The 26,071-nt window shown below is 47.3% G+C and overlaps 2 protein-coding genes across 2 annotated transcripts; one reads left to right on the top strand and one right to left on the bottom strand.

The window, feature by feature from the left end:
- Positions 1-173: 173 nt before the first annotated feature.
- On the top strand, positions 174-7,084 carry LOC122706218 (myeloid-associated differentiation marker-like). Its single transcript, XM_043921274.1, has 2 exons — positions 174-365; positions 5,607-7,084. Exon 2 carries the CDS (start codon positions 5,755-5,757, stop codon positions 6,643-6,645), a length of 891 nt encoding a protein of 296 aa, XP_043777209.1. The 5' UTR covers positions 174-365; positions 5,607-5,754; the 3' UTR covers positions 6,646-7,084.
- A 7,741-nt stretch (positions 7,085-14,825) lies between these two features.
- On the bottom strand, positions 14,826-24,228 carry LOC122706214 (myeloid-associated differentiation marker-like). Its single transcript, XM_043921270.1, has 2 exons — positions 24,109-24,228; positions 14,826-18,369 (listed from the first exon to the last, which is right to left on the bottom strand). Exon 2 carries the CDS (start codon positions 18,220-18,222, stop codon positions 17,284-17,286), a length of 939 nt encoding a protein of 312 aa, XP_043777205.1. The 5' UTR covers positions 18,223-18,369; positions 24,109-24,228; the 3' UTR covers positions 14,826-17,283.
- Positions 24,229-26,071: the final 1,843 nt, after the last annotated feature.

Here is a 26,071-nt window from a genome sequence, read left to right as displayed (position 1 = left end):
GGTGATGGGATTAGTTTCCGGGTTGTCTTTAGCCAATCATTGTGACTCAGAGTCCTTCCTGGTGGTGCACGCCTTGTTCAGCTAAGATGGATGCCAGACAGAAGGATTCTGGGAGGTGGTCGGACAGGTGGTGTCTCCTTTTGACCTTTCCCAAACTCTTCTGGTTGGTGGAAGCTTATTAGTTCCCTGTTCCTTACCAGGACCTCCTGTCCTAAAACAACTCATGCAAATGGTTTCTACGGTGCCTGGCCAGGGTAGACGGTTTCCATCAGCGTGCTTCCTGTAACACTTTCTCACAGCCTGCTTTCGCTTTCTGTTGAGAGAAGGAAACTGGCCTCTGAAGGAGCTGTGGAGCTGTTGACTGAGTGAGTAGAGGAGTGTAGAGGTGGAAGCCCCCTTCCCACCTGTTTGGGGATATTCTTTGCCCTTTGGAACTTTGGGGTCAATCTGACAGCACAGGAGTGGGACCTGGCTTTTCTGTGACTCTGTACCAGTCTCTACGCAAGGGGGAGTTTGTATGTTTGTTTGTAATCTGTTCCAGGGGAGTGGGTGAAGTGAAGTGGGGGGGCCTACATCCATCCAGTGGACTTCTAGACTTTATAGAAGTCCACTGGACACATCCTGGGAGGTTGGCAAAACTAGAGCTATGACCTTGTTTTAAAAAAGTTTCTTTTTTTAAATTGCAATACAGACTGGCCCAATTTCTGAAGAATGGTGGCCCTTGAATGGGTCTCTAATTCCTCCACTATTTGGAGTTAGAACTAATTTATCAAAGATCTGGTAAGTGGGAGGGAACTCCATGTACAGGTTTTCCTGTTACTCTATAGTTAACAGTAACAGGGCAGTGAAAGGCAAAATTCTTCCAACAAGGGCACTAAATTGAAGCCAAAGGGAAACTAAACTGTGAAAAGCCTGCCCGCTTTACAGAGTCTTTGCAGGCCAGGGAGGGAGAAGAGGGGATCAGCTTCTTATGAAACTGAATTTCCCCCACCTCAGTGGTTCCTATCCTAATGCCCCAGGCAGGGGCTGCCTAGGTCTGCACCCCCCTCCCCCAGTCTCTGGACAGAAGAAGAGTTCTATTGTTCTAACACCAGGGGAGTTCTAACCGGGGTAGAGCCTGAGTGCCCCCACCCCCACCCCCCCCACCCCCCCAGCATGAGAAAAGGAGGATCTGAAATAGTTTCTTCCTTTAAGACCTGACAGGACACTCAGTTTGGCCAGGGTGTGTCCACTACAGGGGGAGGGGGAGGGAGAGGGTAGATTTCCAGGGTGATTCCCTGCAGGAGGTCTGAGTGCCAGAGGACAGCCAGTTGGCTATTATTGGACTTTGCTTTCCACCTCAAACCTGCTAAACCACAAAAACACCAGTCCTCCGTACACAGGTGATCCAGAAAAAATGGTAGAAACGTTCATTAGTATTTTTTTCAACCCACCACCCAACGTAGGCTGATGTACAGACGTGGGTGATGATTGTGTTCACAGCGGAGGTGCAGCACCTTGTCTCAGACAAAACCCGACACTCGTCTCTCAGTGTTTGGCTTCTTGAGGGATAAGCAGACAAGCCTGAGCTGGTAACATGGCTAATGGGCTTCCAGAAGCTAAAAAAGGTGAAGAGGGACCCTCCCCTGGGGCATCAGAGACAGAGCAGCCCTGCTGACACCTTGTTTCAAAACTCTGACCTCCAGAACTGTGAGAGAATACACTGCTGTAGTTTTAAGCCATCAGGCCTGTAATGGTTTGCTGCAGTAGCCCTGGAAATTCAAGATGAATTTCCAGAAATGAAAAATAAATTCTTTGTCATAATTTTTTTTTTAAGTTTTCAGAAAAACTTGCTAACCTCCTAGTCTCGAGCATGGTGGTCATGTGGATCCCAGGACCTCTTGTCATATCCTGTGTCCCCCAGTGTCTGAGACTCACAGGGGAGGGTCAACTGATCTAGAGAAGGCTGGTCAGTCCAAACACCCGCAGGAGCCAGGAGGGAAGGAAATAAGTAAAAGGGATGGAGAGGACTAGGGCCCCTGGAGAGGACGAGCTGCATCTCTCAAGGGTGGTGAAAAAGCAAGATGCCATGTGCATGACACACTCTCACGTGTATAAAACTGGAAAAGATATACAGTTATGCCTTATAAACTTGTGTGCATATATGTACACACATGTCCTAAGGTAATGTCAGAGCATGTGAAATGTGCTGAAGGCTATACACGAGGTTGAGGACATGGATGCTCCCTGGATGGAGGGGTGGATGCTTCTGTGAGCAGGCAGGAAGCCTGGCCACACCCAAGAGGGGAAAACAGGCACATGGGAGATGATCATAGTCCTACTTTATGTTCCTCAGTTCAGTTATACATGAGAAAAAGAAAATATAGAAAATTAAATGGAGAATGAAAAACAATATAAAGGACATAGCAACTGCTCAGCTCCAGTGACCCCCTTTTTAGGGAATGCAGCCCAGTGAAACCAGATCTCCTGAGGCTTGAAAAGGAGCTGGAAGTCTGGATTTTCATGTGAAATTGGAGCACTGTGCAGCTACCAAATACTTAAGGAAAAAAATAATGTTGATTCTCTACCATCACTTTCTGAAAACACTGTGAAGGGAAAACAAATATATGCCTGGACCACCTCCAGTACAAGCTGGCTTGCAGCCCCTGATCTGCAGCAAATCAAGCTGCATGTGCTGATGTCCAGAGTGGTTCCCGGGCCTTCTGGGTCCTTTGTGAGGGGGAGCTGCTGCTGCTGCTGCTAAGTCGCTTCAGTCCTGCCCAACTCTGTGCGACCCCATAGACGGCAGCCCACCAGGCTCCCCTGTCCCTGGGATTCTCCAGGCAAGAACACTGGAGTGGGTTGCCATTTCCTTCTCCAATTCATGAAAGTGAAAAGTGAAAGTGAAGTCACCCAGTCGTGTCCGACTCTTAGTGACTCCGTGGACTGCAGCCTACCAGGCTCCTCCGCCCATGGGATTTTCCAGGCAAGAGTACTGGAGTGGGTTGCCATTGCCTTCTCTGTGTGAGGGGGAGGGGGTCAGGTAAATGGCATGGATTGAGTGTGCCATGCTCCAGGCCTCTGATAAGCCCTTCACATGCTTCCATACATTTAATTAATGTAAAGTAGATACTAAACCCCCTGCACAGATGGGGAAACTAAGGCTCTGGTGAGTAACTTTCCCAGGTTCATCCAGCTCTGAGGGATCTCCCACAATTTCTCCCCTCCACCTTCTTTGCCCTTCTGGCACCTCCTCCTCCTTCCTCTGTCCTGAACATGACCTTCCCGGCTCCCTGTCTTCCAGTCCCCACGCCTGGCTGCTGGGCAGGCGGGGCTCAGCCACACCCAGGCTGTGCTCTGACGGGGGCACCACGTCCAGGATCACAGATTAGAGTGGAGGAGGGGCCGCTGGGAGACTCAGACAAAGCTGCTGCTTTCCAGATGGGGGAACTGAGGCCCGGAGAGGGCACAGGCCTGACGCAGGGTCACACAGCAGGAACCTCACCCTCTCCTTCTCCAAGTCCTCCCTCTGTGACATGAGAAGGATCCAAAGTTGTCTTTTAGTCTTAGGTGGAATCTCAGGATGAGTTCAGGTAATTAAACTGGGATCAAACTGGGGTACAGTGAGCAGGACACCCCAGCCTTCCTCACGCCAGTACCCCTCCCCACCCTGGCAGTGCCCACTGGGAGGCCGGCAGGCTCCAGGGTTCCACTAGCAATTGGGGCTCAAGGAGCTCTGGGAGCCCAGGGCGGTTCTCAGGATTTGCTCTGTCTCTCTTTCCAGCCTCAGCTTGTCCCAGGGTTTATTATCAGTAAAGACAAGGCCCCTGATGGCAGGAAGCTGGCTGGGGCCCAGGGTGCTGGCCCTTCAGCCCTGGGGGCCTCTCAGCAAATAGTCCCTTGGAAACAGGGCAGCTGTCCCTGAAGAGGGGCGGGCTGGGAGGGGCCTCACTCCCCCCACACACTGGACCCTGGAGGAGCCCCTGTGTGAGCAGGACTGCAGCCCTGGCTGGCGGGACTGTCTTGGGCAGGTGACCTGGGCAATTCCATGGTCTCCAGGGTCCCTGTCACTCTGGCCATGTGTCCCTGTCACAGCCCTGAAACCCCTCCAGGCCCCTGTTCTCCTGTCTCAGTTCCAGCCCAGGCCCCTCCTCCATGGGGAAGGTTGGCTCCATGCCTGCATCTCTTCTGGGTCAGAAGACACCTACTGGGCTGCCTCAGGGCCACTGGGACCCTGCAATCCCCCCAGTCATCTCCACTCTGCCCCCCCACCCCCACCCCAGTCCTGGGTGCATCCTCAGGGCTGTCCCCTCCCAGGGGTCCAGCAGGTGCCTCCTCTTTCAGCTCCTGCCCTTAAAAGGGGGCCAATTAGCTGTCCATCCCCACCCCCTCCCTGGGATGCCCTGAAAGACTATACATCAGCATCAGACACAGCATCCTTGTTCATTTCTAATCCCTTCTTCCCGGCTTCGAATCTGCTAACCAGTCTCCCAGGCCAGGAAAACCCACACAGGTAGGACTGCTCCTAGATCTTTCCATACTGGCACATGGATGGCTGCTTTGGAGCTTAAGAGTCAAACATTATGTTAATTTGTTCTGTGATTTCTCCAAGACACTCCTCCTTGGAGTTACGCTGGGTTGAGATCTCCCCTCCCCAATGGGGAAGAGTCACATGTTGAGGCAAAATTGGGTGGGGGGATTCGCAACAGCCCCTACTCCCATGTCATCCTGTTCCCACGGCCTTGCTCTCACCCCGTGGCTCCTCCCTGTTCACCCCTGAAGCTGCCCTCCTCTGGGTGGGGCTGTGTCCCCTCAGATGGCAGCTCCTTCTAGTGATGCTGCAGGGAGGACAGACCTGGACATGTGTGACTTCAGGTTGCTGTGGAAGGAGGCCATGGCCCTGAAGGTGTGTCCTGGGTCCCAGAGCCCTGAGCTTTGGTCCTGGGCTCCCACCTGCGGGCCCTGCTGTCATGTGGGCTGTAGAGTCAAGGGTTCAAACCCACAGCTTTGGCATTTTTATCTGGGTTCCCATTCCTAAACTTACAATCTTAGGGGAGGCCCTTAATTGCCTGTCTTACTGTTTTCATTGATAAGTGAGGTTAGCAGTACAATCCACAGTCTTTTTTCTGAAATCCCTTTTCGACAGATATGCTTCTGAATTCAGAAACTTTCTGCTTCCGATTAGTAACAAGGTGCATCTACTCTATATGACATCACACCCCACTGGTGTCTAAAAACAATTTGGGATCAAACACATTCATTTCAGCAACTGTACTTTTGAACATTCACTTTCATTGAAATAAACAAAAATCGTTAATTGTCTCAGGTCTGTTCAGGTCAAAATTTGCTACGAAACTATTTTTTTTTAAATTCTTTTTCAATTTTGAGAAACATGAAGGTTTGTGATTGTAGAAAAGGAGAAGCATACTCTATATTCCTTTAGATAATGGCACCTAGCACAAAGAGATAAAAATATATACACAGTTTTGATGCCACCCTCAATCCAACTGTGAGGTTTAGGATAAAACAAGTCTCCTGAAAAAGCCACTAGTGATGGGTGGGGAGAATCATTCTGGAGTGGCTGTGCTGTTACCCAAGCGTCTGAGTCATTGGTTCTAACTCTACAGGTCCTGAGCCTCAGCCGTCACGGGGCCCTGGGTCATTTTCAGGCATCTGACTCAATCCATCTCCAGATCTGGCTCATTCTCTGGTGGATCTTCAGTGAGGACCATTGCCACAACCGGTGACCGTGACCTGCCTGACCGTCACAACACCATGTCCACCAGGTCCACACCCCCAGACCAGGACTACTTGGCCTTGGTGTGGCTCTGCTTCCGCCTGCTGCAGTTGTTCTCCAGTTGTGTGGCCTTCTGCCTGGTGATTTCTGGCCTTCGGAAGTGGCGCGTAGGTGCCAGGGCCGTAAATATCTGGGCCTTGCTCATCTGGTTCCTCTCTTTGCCCATAAGCCTCATCGTAGTCATGGTTGAGTTATATTACATCCAGTCCCACTTTCATTTCTCGTACCACATGCCCCTCACAGATGCCTGCTTCGCTGCCCACGTCTGTCTCTCACTATACATGGTTCAGTCTATCCGGAGCCTTGGGTTTTCGCCTTATGGCCCTTTCGTAGACCGGGTCAGTGCTGCCCTATCATTCACCTACATTACGTGTTTCCTTTATGGTGTAGAACTGTCGTGCTCGTGGAACTGCTACAAGCTCAAGGACCTCACCTGCGCTGTGTACACCACGCAGGGTGTGCTAAAGGTGCTGGAGAGCTTTGTGGCCTGTGTCATCTTCGCCTTCATCTCCAACACCTCCCGGCACCTGAAGGAGCCAGCTCACGAGTGGTGTCTAGCCATCTATTACATCTGCTTCGCCCAAGCGATCGTGGCCACGCTGCTGAACCTGGGCAACTGGGAGTACAGGCTGCCCGTCCAGGTTGTGCTGACCCTGCTCCCCGTCCTCCTCTACTCCACTGCTTTGGTTCTCTGGTCACTCTACCCAGTAAACGAGGAGATTGAGATCAAGCCCGAGGGATTCTGGTACCTGTACATATTGGGGCTCACCCACTGCTCGAGTCGCGGGGACCATCGACTGGCTGTGGCCATCCTGACAGCCGTCAACCTGCTGATTTATGTGGCCGACCTGGTGATTTCAACCCACTAGGTTTTTGTCAAGAACTGAGGATCAGCCCTCTTGTTAATGGAGGTTTCTACACTAAGCTCTGATGTCATCTTCCTGGCTCCCCTTCTCACATCCTTCCCCATTCTTCTCTCTCTCTTTTCTGCTTCCTTCTCTCCATTTGCTCTTTGTCCCGTTTTATGTGTTTGCCCACACCCTGTTTTGTCTTTCCCTTGCTTCTCTCATCTTTTCTACATTTTCTGCCTTTGCCCCTTTTCTGATCATCCTTGGTTTTCTCGTCTCCTATGTCCTGACCATTTTCCTGCTGATCCATCAAGATCAGACTTCTTCCTTGTCGGGAGCCGCAGGGATGCACCCAGTCCGTGACAAGGTCATGGGACGAGAAAGGAACCTGAAAGGCATCTCTTCCCCTCGAGGTTGTCCTGGGGGCCCGGTATGTCCCTTTCTTCCTTCTGTCTTACTGTTGTTGGGCTTTCTATTAATTTTTGGAAATATAATATATAGTAATAAGGCCTCACTGGAAAAGTCCAAGACTTTGGAAATGGTCAAGATTGCTCTGGCTCAGGACACGACCATAAACATCAAGTCATAAAAGAAAAGGTCACAAGTATAGTCTGGCTGCTTGCTTAAAAGATTATAATGTTCTAGAATAGAAAAGAGTAGAGGTATTTAGATTTAGAAGTAGATATACTGCTTTAGTTTACTTGCTCCTCAGTTGAAAGGGTTTTCACTATTGCTATTTCCTTGCTGCTATTTGTTCATTGTTTCCCTTTCTTTAAACAACATGGGATATTATGGGTATTTTTGTAAAATTAGAAAATGGGGTATATAGGATTTTAATAGAAGATTTATATTAACCAGCTTTACTGCCATTATCTCACTATTAATAGAGGTGTTTTGCTGCTTTAGAGGTGTTTTTGCTGTTTAATAGTTAATCGTTGTAAATTGAGATTTTGTGGTTTCAGGTAAAGAAAAATATCAGGTTTTTCTCATGGTACTATTTTCAGAAATGTCAAACATGTTACTGTGACCCTTCCCATGTATTGTTTTATTGTCCAAAGGATTTACACTATACCTGAGATTTGTGGAACATTGTTTTTGTTAGAGTGAGAATGTTAGGTCATTGAGGCAAGAAGACTATGTACAGGACATTTAAGTATAAACCCTGTAATCGGAAACGTTCTAGATGAATGCTTAGGGGGAAAACATGTGGAAAAAAATATTGATGGAAGCACAAACCAATATCTGATGTAACATATGGTGACTTAAGGGGGAGGTAACATTCATTCTATAAAAACTGAGCTATCCTAAAAATAAAAAAAAATTACCTCTTCTACACAACCGTCTGTGTGTGTGTGTGTGTCTGTCTTCTTCCTTGCCGACGCCACTCATCCCGTGGGTATTCCTGGTCCTGCTGGGGCTGGACCTCGGCACTTCCTTCTCTGCCCACCACCCCCTCCCACCTCCTAAGGTGCTGACTTCATAGCACACACCTCTCTGTGTGGCTGTTCACACCCTGGACATCTGGAGGGGCCTCGTTACCAAAGCAAGTCTGTACCCCTGGCAGTGTCTTAGTTGGTGTGTGTGGGTGGGTTTGGGAGTGTGGTGGGTAACTAGGCATTGGGCCCCAATTATCTGAGTGGAGTGGGGAGTGTACTTGTGCCCTCCCTTCAATTAAAAAAAAAAATCTCAAGAGGTCAATTATTTTCAGTGGGCAGAAGTCTTAAAACAGAGGCCCTGGTGTTCAGCTCCTCTGAGATTGGCTCCACCTGGTGTTCAGCTCCTCTGAGATTGGCTCCAGAATTTTTGCAGACTCACTAAACACCCGCTGCCTAGAGGGCATCTTAGAGGAAGCCAGGTTAATGCCTTCCATCCTAACTACTCTCTAGGGAATCAAAAAAGGGAGCCGGTGAAGAACCCCAGGACCTTGAAGACACATGTCTGCAGTGTTGGTTGAGGGGCAGCGATGTGGCCCTCCTGCCTCAGTGTTCAAAACAGCTTGTCCTGCCTCTGCAGGGAGAAGAGCATGGCCACTGCAGCCTTAAAGGCGAAGTTAGGCTGAGATTTTTTTTTCTATCTTCTGATCAGGAGGGTAAAAATTATTGGGTAACCCTGTACTTAAAAGGGGAAGTTTCTTTTCAAATTTTCTTGGGCAGGTGGTTTGTAGGGGTGGGGGTTGCTGCTTCCATTGTCAAAGCAACTGCAGTGCTTGAGTGTGAGGGGACACACACTTGTGTGTTTCTGTGTGCCAGCTGCTTTCTGCTGTTGTTTCTTGGTTCTCTGAGACTAAGACATATTGTGATCTAGATCAGTGTATATAATTTTTTAAAATTCCCTGGAGCTTCTGGTTCCCATCAGTCCCTGATGTCAGTCATAGAGAAAAGGCTTGTCCCTTTGCCTATATCCACAATGTCCCCTTTTAATCTCAATATAACGATGAGAGAAGCAAAATAAAAAAAATGAGAAAGACATTCACATATTCTAATTGCCCCAATTTGTCTAGAGTACAGAAGAGTCCAGCCAATTTCCACCCTCACCCAAATCTGTTTCTGGAAGCCCCTCCCACTGACTCCCCATCCACACCTGGATCAAAGCCTTGGGGTGTGGCCCAGCCTGTGACACAAGATGTGGGGTCCCACCTCAATGCCCACATCCCGTCCCCCTTACTCTTAAAGGGGCCTATCCAGGAAGGTGTGTCCTTGTGTGCATGCTCAGTGCACATGTGTGTGCATGCTGTGTGCCCATGTGCTCCCCTGTAGTGAGACCAGCAGCCCTTTGCAGTAGCTGGTGGCTGTGAAGGCCCCACAAGTCTCCTGTCCTCAATCACAGAGCCTCAGAGCCCAGCATCCTGGTGTCACCAGGACCAGAGGGGCCAGGCAAGCAGAGCTGTGGGGGAGGGGAGGGGAAGGACCCCCACTGCTGCCCCTCACCCCTGGACTGGGATGAAGCCATGTGTTGTTCACCCAGGGGCAGGTGGGGTGGAGCAGGGGGCACTCCCAGGAGGTAGTCTCCATGGCAGAAAATCTTAAGAAGCATTGAAATAAAATTAACATTTTAAGGAAAAACAAGAGAAATTTAAACATAAATTTTTGGTTAAATACTGGAGAGATCACATGAAATAAGCACTGAAAAGTGTCCACTGGATGTGACCATTTGAAAGTCATTGACAGCCTTGCTTAGAGCTTTTTCATGAAGTCCTCAAGACAGAAGCCAGTGCATTGGAGACAGAGAAAGAGAAGGAAAGACAGTAAATATAGGTTTCTCCTGGGGCAGCTAGTGCCAGTGAAGGGAAAGAAAGGGTCACAGTTGGAGAGGAGCCAAGGGTCAAGGGAACCTAGATGATAAGTTTGCAAAAGGCCGTTTACTATTGCTTGACTTCAACCCAAAGGAACATCCAAATACTGACCCAAGGTCCAAAGGGGGAAAATATTTTTTAATGCCCAGAACATGATAAAATGTGAGTTAGGGTGACAGTGTATGAAATCATTTATGTAAATAGTAAATATGTTAACTTGTTATCAAACAGTCTGAATGGTACAACTTTTTTGGAGTCAGAACAGGAAATAAAGAGAAAAGGGTAAAGGTTATTAATGTGAAGAAACTTGTGATTATCACTTCAGGGTTACTTACTTCATGAACCCAGTTCTTCTGTACAGTGTATTGGACAGTAGATGCATGCGGCTATTTATTTTTTTTAAATCATATCCTTTTGTTTATTTATTTATTTTAGCCAAGCCAAGCAGCATGTGGGATCTTAGTTCCCTAAACAGGGTCTGAACCTGTGCCCCCTGCAGTGGAAATGCAGTCTTAACCACCGGAGAAGTCCCCTTATTTTTAACTAAATAAAATTAAATAGATTGAAACATGCAAGTCCTCAGTCTTACCAGCCACATTTCAAGCACCATATACCCACTTGTTGGAGGCTACTGTATTGAACAAGGCAGGTATAGAATATTTCTATCATTGCAGAAAGTTCTACTGGGGACTTCCCTGGTGGTTCAGTGGTTAAGAATCCACCTTGCAATGCAGGGAATGTGGGTTCAATCCCTGGTTGGGGAAGTAAGATTCCACATGTCATGAAGCAACTAAGCCTGCATGCCACGACTACTGAGCCTACGTGCATCAACTAGAGACTCCATGCACCACAGCCAAAGGTCCCACGTGATGCAACTAAGACCCGATGAAGCCAAATAAGTGAATAAATAAATATTTTAAAAAGTTCTACTTGACTGCCCTGTTTCATATATTCCAAGGTTATATAGTTAGATGCACATATGTTTGGGCTTGTTATGTCTTCTTGTTCACTTTCTCATAAACTATTCATAAACTATCTCCTTGTCCCTTGTGATGTTTATTACCCCAAATTCTGTTTCTCAGAATTTAAATTTGCAATCCGGGCTTTAGATAATTTACATTTACCTAAAGTATCTTTTTCCACATTGTTTCCTTGCCACACTTGAACCTTACACAGTCTACACAGATATTTCAGTGTTTTTGCTAATCGAGGTGATAAGGGAATAACAGAAAATAAGGTTTTGACACAAAATTGGCCTACCGACTTTCCTGAAACAGTCCACTAAAAATTCATACAGGTTGATTAAGGTCAGTTTCATTTTTATCTAGCAATTTCTTTTCTGCTGTTGTTAATTTCTTACTGAATTTCCCCTTGGGGAATAGTCTAAAAATACATATTTCCTTAAAAACAATCAGCCCCTCTGGTAGGCTGGAAAAATATTTCTTGGAGAGATAACCTTGTCAACTCCCAGATCCTGTGAATGTTATTAATTTGGAAAAGAAAAAAATCTTTGCAGATGTGACTAGATTAAAGTTAAAGTGAGCAGAGAAGGGAGGAGGAGGCCAATACTGGGCTGGGTGGTGGGGCAGAAGGAAATAGGGTCAGATTCCACATATGGGGAAGGTATTGAAGAAACTGGAGCCTTGTAACCTGGACAGTCAAGAACTCAGGGTTGAGACAGACATGAGGATGAGGTGAAGATGGATGACAGATCACCATGTGGAAGTGACACTGGGTTTATCCTGGCTGGAAACTTCAGTGGGGAAAGTCCTGTGTGTATAAACCAGGGACCCAACCCTCTGAGCAGTGCTTCCCAGACAGTGACTCCTCTGTCCTTGGCCACATCCAGGCCAGGGTCCATGGCCCCAGTGAAAGGAGTCATGTCCTAAGTAACCCACTGCAGGGATGAGGGGCTTCAGGTGAGGTTAAGAACCCAAGGGATTGAAATCCAAGTTCAAACTTTGGAGAAGGAAACGGCAACTCACTTCAGTATTCTTGCCTGGAGAATTCCATGGACACAGGAGCCTGGCAGACTACAGTCTATGGGGTCGCAACGAGTCAGACACGACCGAGCGACTAACAGCTTCATTTTCACTTTCATGACACCAAACAATTATGCTTTTCACTCGGGGGGGTGGGGGGGATGCTGCTTTACAACAGCAATGCCTTGTACCACTGAACCAGGTGATGTAGGTGGTACCACCTGGGAACCGGGTCTGGGAGAGTGGGGATGTGTAGCCTGACCTCTCAGGGTTCTCTCCTGCTCTGGCTCTAGGTCTTAGGGTCATGACCTCTGTTGTTGTTATTATTATTATTATTATTTTAATAAACTTTGGAAGCTGTTGGGTTGAGTGGGGCTGCCCATCTGGCTGTGAGTGGCCACCAGGGAGAGCCCTTGGTGATAGGTTGTTGCTGAACCAAGAAAAGACACTGGGATTCTTGGCCTCCGGAGGAGAAGAATTCAATCCTGGGCCAGAGAGAAGGCTTGATTGCTCAGAGCTTTTGTGTAATAAAGTTTTATTAAAGTATAAAGGAAATAGAGAAAGCTCCTGACATAGGTATCAGAAGGGGACAGAAAGAGTACCCCTTTTTAGCTGGATGTTATATAGCCACTAGAAGTCTGTTAATGAAAGAAAGGAATGTCTTAAAACTCAGAGAATGGTACCAGGCCCCTCATCCATAAGATGTATTTGGGGATAATCTTGGCACCAGACAAGTCAGACTGGGTCATAAAACGATTGACTTGAATCTTGTAGAAAGGCAGATTACCATACGAATAGTTTAGTTTACATAGATTAGGGGAACAATGTCTGAGTATAACACAAAGGTTCGTCAAGTCAAGTCGGTTCTGAGCCATTAGGCCAACTGACTTGAACACAGTCTCGGGTAAATGCATAATATATTAACATAGCTTAAGACAAACATTTCCATAAGAAAAATGCATTGGTTAACTATTTCAGAATAGTTAACTTCCGGTGGAACCAGGTGTCATTATGGCAACACAGTATTTTAAGAGAAACCTCCTTTTAATATGGGTATGGGGTGTCTCTAAGGAGCCCTAGATGCCCTCACTCAGCCACTGAGCTGAGGCTCAGGGCAGCCAGGGCAGTGCTGCGGCCTGGCCTGGAGGCTGACCCCAGGATCCCTGACTCCTAGCCCCTCATTCCTTCCAGGGCTTCAGGCTTCCTTGAAAGGAGAGGAACCAGGATGCCCAAAGTAAAACGTTTCACGAAGGAAATCTCTAACTCAACCTCCAGCTTTGGCTCTGGGGTTTGGATGTCCCCAGGGGAGGGAAAATGCCTCCTTGCCTCCCAGGTAGGTGCTGAGGTGAGCGAGCGTCAGGACCCAGAGGGTAGCATGTGCCGTGGCACCAGCCCCGTCTCGAGCTGCATGCCTCCTGCACAGCCAGCTCTCAGAGGAGGAAGCACGGTCGTAGGGGAGGCACAGGGGCTTCCATCTCCACGTCTGAGTCTCCAAGACTGGCAAGTCCAGGGGCCCCAGGAAGAGGGGGGCTGGGAGGGAACAGGGGTCTCTGGCACCCCTCCCCCATCTAGCAGATGAGGAAACCGACTCAGTAGCAGTGAGTGCCCTCCTCAGGGGGATGGGGCAGGTTTCTGCACAACAGGGGTGGACAGGGCAGAATCCCAGCCTGGAGGATGCTGCTGCCACACTTATCACAAGCAGCGTGGGGTCATGGACAGACAGCCAGCTTGGGGACAGGACACTTGGGTCCTGACTCTGACTCTGCCACACACAGGGTGACTCTGGACAAGTCCTGCCCCTCCCTGGGGTCCAGCTGCTCCTCCTCTATGACGAGAGGGTTGCACTAAGCAGAGGACCTTTACACTCTCTTTTGAGCTCCACAGTGAGGGGACTGGAGCAGCCTTGGAATTGTGACAAATGACACTTAGCCCCCCAGCAGGGGGGATGGAGCAGCTGCCCTCATGAACCATGAGGCTTGGACAGTGAGCCCCTCAGGTGAGCCCACCCTGGGCAATTCTTTTACTAAAGCAGAGAGGCACCTTCATCTTCCTGGGAAGTGAGGTCCCAGGGTTGTTTTCAATTTGATTTAGGAAAATAGAAGAATATGAAAATCCTGTACCTAGACTTACAGGGGTAAATGCATACTTGTTTTTCTCAATGAAAAAAAAATTAATCACTAGTCAATCTAAGAAAGAAACTGAAAACGTTATTCAAGCCAGCCTGACAACTGTAACCCGGGTCCCAGTTTTCCAGGAAACTATGAGAACTGTTCTGAAGACATAAGGCAGGAGACTAGTATGTATGTGATTTGGGGGAAGGGGAACATGCAAACAAGCACACAGCTTGGTAGAGGCTTACTGCTCTTCCCAAGGAAAAATACTTTAGCTAATGGCTTTCATGCTTTTCTAAGTATGAGAAGAGGCAAGAACAGAGTTCTTAAAAATTTCTCCTAAAAAACTATTGCTATCTGAGGGCAGGTTCTCCCGGTTTTCCCAGAGCAGAAAATGCCTCATCCTGAGTTTCCTCCCTGAATTCCTTCCAGGATCGACTGTAGGTCAGTGACCGCAGTGGCTAATGACTTGATTCTTGTACAACTGGGTGGTGGGCGACATTCTTTACTGCACAATCCCCTTCCTTTTGATCTTAATTTCAAACAAGTTTTGGGAGGCTTTTTTTGCCAATTTGTCCCAGGGTTCTAGGAATGCGCATTCCAAAATCAATCCAGGATTTTGTTGTTAGGCCACTGAATGTGCTGTTACTCACCCAGTCCTGGTAACAAATCCTCTGGACCACCTGCCTTACTAGTCTGTCAGCTCCAGGAAACGGCTTCCTCCTGTTGCCTCTTTCCCTTTCGTATCCAGAGTCACACTATTACAGTCATGGATCTTATAGAATTTTACATCAAATCAATCGTTTCAAGTCACTTGGTCATCATGATTGTTTATTATAGGCTCAATCACTCATTTGTTAATTCAAGAAATAAGAGTCTTGTAAAATAGGTAGAATAAAGTAACATAGCTAGTGACATTAATAAGGTCTTAATAAGTAAGTAGTGTTACCTTCTAAGGAGTTACATGCGTGTACCAGAGAAACTCATCTTTATGTTTGAGTAGGTATTTCTGCCCTTGATGAGGGCTGGTTAACACATAATACAGATGCACAAAGTGTACTAGAATGGAGGGAAGAGGCCAAAAAAGAGAAATTTTTTATCTTTAAATTTTTCTTATCTTGCTTTAAAATAAAAATTTTATTTCAGTCCTTCTTAAGATTTCCCTGTGATGTGGATGGCCTCCTGGGAGCCCTCCCCCTCCACCCCACCTGCCCCTGGGTGAAGATCACATGCTTCATCCCAGTACAGGAGTGAGGGTGAGCAGAGGGGGTCCTCCACCTCCCCTCCCCCACAGCTCTGCTTGCCTGGCTCCTCTGGCCCTGGTGACTCTAGGATGCTGAGCTTGAGGCTTTGAGGTTGAGGACAGGAGATTGAGGGGCCTTCACAGCCATCAGTTACTGTAAAGGGCTGTGGTCTCAATGCAGGGAAGCACATGGTCACACATGTACACACACATACCTGCACTGAGCATACACACAGGCACACATCTTTCTGGAGAGGCATCCAAGTGCCCTCATGGCCCCTTTAAGAGTTAGAGGAAAAGATGCTGGCACCGGGGTGGAGCCCATTCTCTTGTGTCACAGGCTGGGCCACACCCCCAGGCCAGTTGTGGATGGGAGTCAGTGGGAGGGGCTCCCAGAGACCTAGCTTTGGTGAGGGTGGGAATTGGCTAGGACCTTCTGAGCTCTAGACAAATTGGGTGCAATTAGAGTATGTGGATTTGGTTCTGGAGTTTTTTGTCTTTGTCTTTTTCTTTCACTTTTATAATGAGATTAAAAAGCTACATTATGAATGTGGAAGAAGGGACAATGCTATTCTCAACGATTGACAGCAGGGGCTGATGGGAACCAAAAGCTCTGGGAATGAAAAAAAAGTTGTATGCATTTTATAGATGGCATTATGCCTGAGTCCCAGAGAATCAGGAAGCAGCAGCAGAAAGCAACCAGCACACAGAAGCACACATGTGGACTTCCCTGGTGGCACAGTGGGTAGAGTACACCTGCCAATGCAGGGCACATGGAGTCAATCCCTGGTCTGGGAATATCCCACATGCAGCAGAGTGACTAAACCCATGTGCCACAACTACTGAAACCTGTGTGCACTATGGTCAGTGCTCTGCAACTAGAGAAAGCCCACTCACAACAGCGAAGTCTCAGCACAGCTAAAACTCAATCAATAAATAATTTAAAAAAAAAACTCTTTATAAAAAAAAAACCTGTGTGTCACTGCACACTCAAGCAGTGCAGTTATTTTGACAATGGGAACAGCAACTTTCTTCCCTCTCCAAACAACCTGTCCAAGAAAATTTGAAAAGAAGCTTCCCCTTTAAGAACAGGGTCACCCAGTAATTTTTGCCTTCCCAATCAGAAAAAAGAAGAGAACAGAAAAAAAACAAAGCAGGTTACCATCACTTTAAGGCTGGCAAGGGCCATGCTCTTCTCCCGGCAGAGGCAAGACTGCAGTTTTGATCACTGAGGCAGGACATCCACATCGCTGTCCCTCACCAACACAACCCTAGGGTTCTTCGGCAGCTCCTTTGGTGATTCCCCAAAGCATAGTTGGGATGGAAGGTATTGACCCCTGGCTTCCTCTAAGATGCCCTCTAGGGAGTGGGTGTTTAGTGAGCCTACAAAAATTCTACAGCCAGTCTCAGGTGGGGCTGAGCACCAGGTGGGGCCCTGGGGCCCAGGGCCTGTGCTTTAAACCTCCTGCCAACTGGGAATTATTGACCTCCAGAGACTCCAACGTTCCACTGGGAGAGAGTGTCCAGTGACTTACCACCCACCTTCACCCTCCAAAAATCACACAGACAATTACCAGCTAAGGCACCCCAGCGGGAGAGACAGCCTTTGGCAATGAGGCCCCTCCGGAGGCCCAGGGTGTGAACAGCTGCACAGAGGGCTGTGTGACGTGGAGTCAGCACCTTAGAAGGTGGGAGGGGGCGGTGGGCAGAGGAGGAACGAGTCTCAGGTCCTGACGGATCAGAAGAAGGGAGATGGGAAGAGGTGGTCAGGACACAGAGGTGAGAAAACAAAGACACTCAGAATGGGGGTAAAGGCAGAAAATGTAGAAAAGATGAGCAAAGCAAGAGAAAGAGGTGAAAGAGAATGGGGGCTATCACATAAGACAGGAAGGAGACAAAGCAGAAGGAGGGAAGGAAACAGAAAAAAGAGTGAGATGAATGGGGAAGGATGTGAGGAGGGAGAGAGGGAGCCAGGAAGAGGGCACCAGAGGGTGTCAGAGCTCAGTAGAGATCTCCTGTGAGCAGAGAGGATCAGGAGTCTGTGGGTTGACCCCCAGTCCCTACAGAAACCTGGTGGGCCCAGTACCCCAGGTCGGCCATGTAAATCAACAGGTTGATGGCTGTTAGAATGGCCACAGCCAGGCGCTGGTCCCAGGTGCACATGCCGTTGGTAGTTCTATCAACGCAGTTCACATCACTGGACTGCTGGCGCTGCCCACCATACTTCTCATCAAACTGGTAGAGCAGCCAGAGGACCAGAGCAGTGAAGTGGAGGAGGATAGACAGCAAGGTCAGTCCCAGATGAAAAACGGGAAAGGAGACGGGCAGCCTGCTCTCCCATTCATCCCGGTCCATCAGCATGGCCACAACTGCCAGGATGAAGCAGATGGAGTACACGGCCACGCACCACTCCAGGGCTGGCTGGTCCATGTACAGGGAGGTGTTGCTGATGAAAACAAAGATAACACAGGCCACGAAGGTCTCTAGCACCTTCAGCAGGCCTGGCATGGTGTGCACGTAGCAGGGGATCTCCTTGAGCTTGTAGCATTCCCATATGCAGGCCACTTCCATGACATAAACCACACATGCGATGCAGGAGAACACAGTGGCGGCAATGGCCCGGTTTCGGCTGGCATCATAAGGCAAGAACTTGATGTAGGTGATGGGGTAGAAGATGGCGGCTGAGAGGCAGGTGAGGGCAGCATAGCAGGCATAGGTGATGGAGAAGTTGTACCAGCAGAAAGGAAAGTCGGTCGGGAACCTATATAATTCCAGTATGACGATGGTGAGGGTACCGATGATACAGAAGCACCAGCTGAACATGATCCGGTTACTTATGTCCCCCCACCGAATCCCCTTGTCGAGTACCAGGAAGAAGGCTGAGATGATGCAGGCCAGCTGTGGCACACGGAGACAGCTGAACACGATGCACAAGCCGCACTTGTCTGGGGATGTCCTACCGGTGGACATGGTGTTGTGACGGTCAGGCAGGTCACTGTTACCAATATGGCAGTGGTCTTCACTGAGGACCCACCAGCCAACATGCACACCCTGGAGGCGGATTAGGTCAGATGCTTGGAAAAGTCTCAGGGGCCTGTGACTGCTGAGGCTCAGGATCTGTGGAGTTAGAACCAATAGCTCAATCACTTGGGCAACAGCACCGCTGCTCCAGAATTATATTCCCCACCCGTCACCCTTGACCTTGTAACAAGACTATTCCATTCCAAACCTCACAGCCCAGTTGGTTTTGCCTCAAGCCATAAAGACTTTTTATCTCTTTGGCTGTGTGCCATTATTTTTGGAGACACAGTGGAATATGGCCCTTATCTGCAATTCCAACATTTCAAGGCTCCAAAAAGAAAAGAACTTTTATAAATTCTTTTGGCTAGAGAATCTGACCTGAACAGATATGAGAAAATTTATCAGTTCAGTTCAATTCAGTTGCTCAGTCGTGTCTGACTCTTTCCAACCCCATGGACTGCAGCATGCCAGGCCTCCCTGTCCATCACCGACTCCCAGAGCTTACTTAAACTTATGGCCATCGAGTTTGTGATGCCATCCAACCATCTCATTTGTCCCCTTCTCCTCCCACCTTCAATCTTTCCCAGCATCAGAGTCTTTTCAAATGAGTCAGTTCTTTGCATCAGGTGGCCAAAGTACTGGAGTTTCAGCTTCAGCATCAGTCCTTCCAATGAATATTCAGGACTGATTTCCTTTAAGACTGACTGGTTTGATCTCCTTGCAGTCCAAGGGACACTCAAGAGTCTTCTCCAACACCACAGTTCAAAAACATCAATTCTTTGGTGCTCAGCTTTCTTTATTGTCCAACTCTCACATTCATACATGACTACTGGAAAAACCATAGCTTTGACCACATGGACCTTTGTCAGCAAAGTGATGTATCTGCTTTTGAATATGCCGTCTAGGTTTGTCATAGCTTTTCTTCCAAGGAGAAAGTGGCTTTTAATTTCATGGCTGCAGTCACCATCTGCAGTGATTTTGGAGCCCAAGAAAATATAGTCTGTCACTGTTTCCATTGTTTCCCCATCTATTTTCCATGAAGCGATGAGACCAGATGCCATGATCTTAGTCTTCTGAATGTTGAGTTTTAAGCCAACTTTTTTCACTCTCTTCTTTTACATTTATCAAGAGGCACTTCAGTTCCTCTTCATTTTCTGCCATAAGGGTGGTGTCATTGGCATATCTGAGGTTATTGATATTTCTCCTGGCAATCTTGATTCCACCTTGTGTTTCATCCAGCCCAGCAGTTCGCATGATGTGCTCAGCATATAAGTTAAATAATATACAGCCTTGACATACTCCTTTCTCATTTTGGAACCAGTTCATTGTTCCATATCCGGTTCTAACGGTTCCTTTTTGACCTGTATACAGATTTCTCAGGAGGCAGGTAAGGTGGTCTGGTATTCCCATCTCTTTCAGAATTTTCCACAGTTTGTTGCAATCCACACAGTCAAAGACTTTGGCATAGTCTATAAAGCAGATGTTTTTCTGTAACTCTCTTGCTTTTTTGATGATCCAACAGATGTTGGCAATTTGAAACCACCAGAGTGGTTTCTCTGTCTTTTGTAAATCCAGCTTGAATATCTGAAAGTTCTCAGTTTGCATACTGTTGAAGCCTGGCTTGGAGAATTTGGAGCATTATTTTGCTAGTGTGTGAGATGCATGCAATTGTATGGTAGTATAAACATACTTTGGCATTGCCTTTCTTTGGGATTGGAATGCAAACTGACCTTTTCCAGTCCTGTGGCCACTTTTGAGTTTTCCAAATTTGCTGGCATATTGACTGCAGTACTTTAACAGCATCACCTTTTAGGACTTGAAATAGCTCAGCTGGAATTCTATCACCTCCACTTGCTTTGTTTGTAGTGATGCTTCCTAAGGCCCACTTGACTACAGACTCCAGGGTGTCTGGCTTTAGGTGAGTGATCACACCATCATGGTTATCTGGGTCATTAAGTTCTTTTATTGTATAGTTCTTCTGTGTATTCTTGCCACCTCTTCTTAATACCTTGTTTTTGTTAGGTCCATACATTTCTGTCCTTTATTGTGCCCATCTTTGCATGAAAAGTTCCCTTGGTATCTCTAATATTCTTGAAGAGATCTCTAGTCTTTCCCATTCTATTGTTTTCCTCTATTTCTTTGCACTGACCACTGAAGACTGCTTTCTTATCTCTTTTTGCTATTCTTTGAAATTCTGCGTTCAGATGGGTATATCTTTCCTTTTCTCCTTTGCCTTTAGCTTCTCTTCTTTTCTCAGCTATTTGTAAGGCCTCCTCAGACAATCATTTTGCCTTTTTGCGTTTCTTTTTCTTGGGAATGGTCTTGATCACTACCTCCTGTACAATGTCATGAACTTCCGTCCATAGTTTATCAGGCACTCTGTCTATCAGACCTAATCCCTTGAATCTATTTGTCACTTCCACTGTATAATCATAAGGGTTTTGATTTAGGTCATATATGAATGGTCTAGTGGTTTTCCCTACATTCTTCAATTTAAGTCTGAATTTGGCAAAAAGGAGTTCATGATCTGAACCAAAATTAGCTCCCAGTCTTATTTTTGCTGATTGTGTATAGGCATTCTCCATCTTTGGCTACAAACAATATAATCCATCTGATTTCTGTATCGACCATCTGGTGATGTCCATGTGTAGAGTCTTCTCTTGTGTTGTTGGAAGAGGGTGTTTGCTATGACCAGTGTGTTCTCTTGGCAAAACTCTGTTAACCTTTGCCCTGCTTCATTTTGTACTCCAAGGCCAAACTTGCCTGTTACTCCAGGTATCTCTTGACTTCCTACTTTTGTATTTCAGTCCCCTATGATGAAAATGACATCTTTCTTTGGTGTTAGCTCTAGAAGGTCTTGTAAGTTATCATAGAACTGTTCAACTTCAGCTTCTTTGGCATTAGTGGTTGGGGCATAGCCTTGGATCCCAGTGATAGTGAATGGTTTGCCTTGTAAATGAACAGAGATCATTCTGTCATTTTTGAGATTGCACCCAAGTATGGCATTTTTGACTCTTTTGTTGACTATGATGGCTACTTCATTTCTTCTAAGGGATTCTTGCCCATGGTAGTAAATATAATGGTCATCTGAATTAAATTTGCCCATTCCAGGAGTCGACAAGAATATGGTGGAGTCAAACGATGCGCTCATTTTCTCCTGTGAGAACTCCAAATTTGGAAACTCACTGCTGAACATCCATCAATTGGAGAATATTGGATCCAACCAAAAAAAGATACCCCATGTCCAAGGGCAAAGGAGAAGCCCCAACAAGATGGTAGGAGAAAATTTAGAGTCTTTATTTATTTCACTTAGTGTGAAAGTTCAAAGGTTCAGTGCAAAAACACTCATATGTTTGTTTATAAGGTGCTTTCAGACCCTTAGAAAAAAGGGTTTGAGAAAAGGGATTGTGGATTGTACTGTGGATGACTTCTATGTTGTTTTCCATTCATATCTTTGTGTGGTTTACTTCTTCTCATGTACGCATGCATGCTAAGTTGCTTCAGCTGTAACCAAGTCTTTGCAACCCTATGGACTGTAGCCCACCAGGATCCTCTGTCCACGGGATTCTCTAGGCAAGAATACTGGAGTAATAGGTACACTAAAGGAAAAAAAAAAGAATACTGGAGTGTGTTGCCCTCCTCCAGGAGATCTTCCTGACCAAGGATTGAAACCATGTCTCTTACATCTCCTGCATTGGCAGATGGGTTCTTTATCACTAACACCATCTGGGAAGTCCCTTCTCATGTATAATTGATATAAAGCAGGACTATGATCATCTCCCATGTCCTGGTTTTCCCTCTTAGGCATGGCCAGGCTTCCTGCCTGCTCATATGAGCATCCACTCTTCCAATCATGTCCTCAACCTCATGTACAGCCTTCAACACATTTCACAGGCTCTGAAATCATATGTAGAAACATGTGTACATACCTGCACATATGGTTTTAGGCACTATCTGCATCTTTTTTCCATTTTATAAACGTGAGACAATATCATGCACACAGCATCTTGCTTTTTCACCACACCCGATGGGTGCAGCTGGGCCTCTCCAGGGGCCCTAGTCCTCTCCATCCCCTTTACTTATTTCCTTTCCTCCTTGTTCCTGTGGGCATTTGGACTGACCACCTTTCTCTGGATCAGTGGACCCTTCCCTGTGAGTCTCAGACACTGGGGGACACAGGATATGACAAGGGGTCCTGGGATCCATGTGACCACCATGCTCTAGGGAAGAAGATCAGCAAGCTTTTCTGAAAACTTAAAAAAAAATATGACAAAGAATGCACTTTTTATTTTTGGAAATTCATCTTGATTTCCTAGGGTTACTGCAGTGAATTATCACAAGCCTGGTGGCTTGAAACAACAGAAATGTGTTCTCTCACAGTTCCGGAGGTCAGTGTTTTGAAACAAGATGTCAGCAGGACTGTATTGTCTCTGATGCCCCGAGGAGGCCCCTCTTTGTCTCTTTTAGCTTCTGGAAGCGCCTTAGCTGTGTTAGCCAACTCAGGCTTGTCTGCTCATTCCTCAAGAGGCCGAAGACTGAGAGATGAATGTTGGGCTTTGCCCGGGACAAGGTGCTGCACCTCTGCTGTGAACACAATCATCACCCACATCTGTGCATCAGCCCATGATGGGCAGCGGGTTGAAAAATATACTAATAAACGTTTCCACCATTTTTTGTGGATAATCTCTGTAAAGAGGATTGGCAATTGTCCAGTTTAGTAGGTCTGAGGTTGAAAACAGTGTAAGTCCAATAATAGCCAACCGGCTGTCCTCCTGCAGAGAACTGTCTTAGTGGAAATCCAACCCTACCCACCCTCGAGGACACATTGAGGCCAAGCTGAGTGACCGGTAGGTCTTAAATGGAGAGACTACTTCAGACCCCCTTTCTTATTCATGCTGTGGTGATGCTAAGGGTGTGCCCCACCCCCACACTAGAACCCCTCCTCCTTCCAGAGACTCGGGGAGGGGGGCACAGACTCCTCTCCTGGGGCAACCTCTACCTGGGGCATTGGGATAGGAACCACAGAGGTCGGGCTGGATTCAGTTCCCTAAGAAGCTGACCCCCTCTTCTCCCTCCTTTGCCTTCAAGGACTCCTCTGTAAAGAGTGCAGGCTTTTCACACTTTAGTTTCCCTTTTGTACAATTAATTTAGTGCCCTTGTTGGAAAAATCCTTATTATGAGTAACAGGAAGGCTCAAATATGGCATATCCTCCCACTTAACCAGATCTCTGACAAATCAGTTCTAACTGCAAAATAGGGGAGTAATTTAGAGACCTACCCAGGACTACTGCTTTTCAGAATCAGAAACATATCTGAGTCAGGCTGTATTATAATTTAAAAACCATTTTTTTCTTGGTTACAGGGTTATAGCTTTGGTTTTGCCAATCTGTCAAGATGCATCCCAGTGAGCTTCTAGAAGGGATGGATAAAGACGCCCCTCCCCCACCCCCCAATGCACTTCACATCACTTGCTCCCCTAGAGCAGATTACAAATGAACAAACTAATTCTCTGGGACAGACTAGTACAGAGTGGCAAGCGAGTCATTTCCCACTCCGGCGGTGTCCAAAGTGAAAGTGTTAGTCGCTTAGTCGTGTCCGACTCTTTTGCGACCCCATGGTCTGTAGCCTGCCAGGCTCCCCTGTCCACGGAATTCTCCAGTAAGAATACTGGAGTGGGTTGCCATTCTTTTCTCCAGGGGATCTGCCCAATCCGGGGATCAAACTCTCGTTTCCTGCATTGCTGGCAGATTCTTTATGTCTGAGTTCCATAGAGCAAAGATTATGTCCAAATGGGTGGGAATGGGGGGCTCCCAGGGTGCATGACCCTCTACTCACTCAGTCAAGAGCTCAGCTGCTCCTTCAGAAGCCAGTTTCCTTCTCTCAACAGAAAGTGAAACAGGCTGTCCACAATGAGTGGGGAGGGATAGGGAAATTCCAGAAATTAACGAGTTTAGCAGCTGTAAAACTTACCTGTAGATCCTCCCCACCTTCCCAGCAGCAGCCCTCTCATCAACCCAAGTGTAGCTAGAGGGCAGAGACTAGGGGACCTGACTCCTACCTGGTGCACAAAGGCTCTGACTGTCACCAGGCTCTGATTAATCTGCTGAAAAGCCAATACAGAGAGGTAAGTGTTGAATGAAAGAAAAGTAACTTTATCTTAAGGAAGCTGGCAACCAGGGGAGAAGGTGGTAACCAACGCCCAACACTGTAAGGTTCAGCTGGGATTTACACAAGAGAAACAGGAAATGGTTGCAGGTTGTGTGCTGGGGGGTGTGTTGTGCTTCTAGTTTTGGAGACTTTGCATTAAACATAAGGCGCCTGGTGGACTGAGAACCTGAGTTTGTGGTCATTACATTGCCCAAATCAGCACATCTGCTCTAGGGGTGAGTGACTGTATATTCAAGGAAAAACGAAAACAAAGAAACAGAACAAAACAGGCAAAGTGAAACCGAACCAGTCCATCAAAACCCAGAGCTGTGTAGTTCACAGATTTTATTGTAAAATAAGCAAGATTACAACACCAGTGCTGGTGACCTGCCTGACCATCACCATCACCATGAGAACCTCCTCAGGCCTGGGTTCCAGGACCACCGTGGTCTTCTTCCTCCACTTGGAGCAGCTGTTCTCCACTTGCGTGCCCTGCTTGCTGGTGGCCATCATGGACACTCGGAGTGAGTGCACAGTTAACTGGTCTGTGTTCCCGTGGTGCTTCTGCTTCAGTGGGACCCTCACTGTCTTCATGGTGGAGTTGTGTGGCCTCCAATCCCACTTCCCCTTTACCTGCTATGACCTTCTCTACCACGATGCCTTCTATTTCACCCTTTGCTGCCTCGTCATTTTTGCCATCAACTATGTTCAGCTCTTGCTCCAGGGTCCCACCTGGAACCAGGCCATTACTGCCACTGCCTTCTCCTTCATCAGTTCTGTGCTGTATGCCACCAAAGTGGCCTGGACCTGTGCCCTGACTGGTGATACATCCTGCTTTGTGCCTACTGGTCCAGGTGTGCTTGAGAGTCTGTTGATCTTCCTGGTCTGTGTCATTCTTGCTTTCACTTATAGCATCCTTATCAACTGTGACACCTGTTTCCAGTATACTTCTGCCATGGTAAGACAAATGATCCTGTGTTCCACCTGCTTCTACCTGGGGACTGTATCCACCCTGTTTTCCAAAGATGACAATGAAACACACATATTTGTGTACCATCCTTTACTATAGAGGGAGACTGTGCTCTCCATCCTCCTCTATACCAGCTCTCTGGTCCTCTGACCATTCTACCCCTTTGAAGAAAAGCTGGGCTGGCAGCCCCTGAGGTCCAGTGATGTGAGCTGCTGTGATTAAAAACCTCACCTGCTCTGTGTGCGTCTGGGATGAATGTTGGACTGTGGCCATCTTGACATCCACTAACCTGCTGATTTACTTGGCTGACCTGCTGTACTTGACCTTGGAGACTTTTGTAGTGACTAAGGATGGGCCCCAGGGCTCCCGATTTCTCTTTTCACCTGCAGTTTCTTCACTGAGCTCGGGATGTTTTCTTCCTGGTTCCTTCTCTCCCTTCTCACATCCTTCCCCACTCATCTCCTTCCCTTTCCATTTCCCTCCCTCCTTCTGCTCTGTCTTCTTGTTTTCTTTGTTGGCCCAAGCCCTGTTTTGCTTCTTTCTTTTTCCTCTCTCATCTTTTCTACATTTTCTGCTTTTTGCCCCTTTTCTGGTCATCCTTGGTTTTCTCGTCTCCTGTGTCCTGACTACCTCTCCCCATTTTCCTTCTTCTGATCCATCAGGACCTGAGACTCCTTCCTT

The sequence above is a fragment of the Cervus elaphus genome, chromosome 13, assembly GCF_910594005.1.
Source record: "Cervus elaphus chromosome 13, mCerEla1.1, whole genome shotgun sequence".
NCBI classification, from domain to species: Eukaryota; Metazoa; Chordata; class Mammalia; order Artiodactyla; family Cervidae; genus Cervus; species Cervus elaphus.
The sequence above is the reverse complement of the archived record's forward strand: the minus strand, read 5'-3'. Positions and strand labels throughout refer to the sequence as shown.

Excerpts from the sequence above, each read along its gene's own strand:
- LOC122706218 (XM_043921274.1), top strand. The coding sequence starts at position 5,755 with ATGTCCACCAGGTCCACACCCCCAGACCAGGACTACTTGGCCTTGGTG.
- LOC122706214 (XM_043921270.1), bottom strand. The coding sequence starts at position 18,222 with ATGTCCACCGGTAGGACATCCCCAGACAAGTGCGGCTTGTGCATCGTG.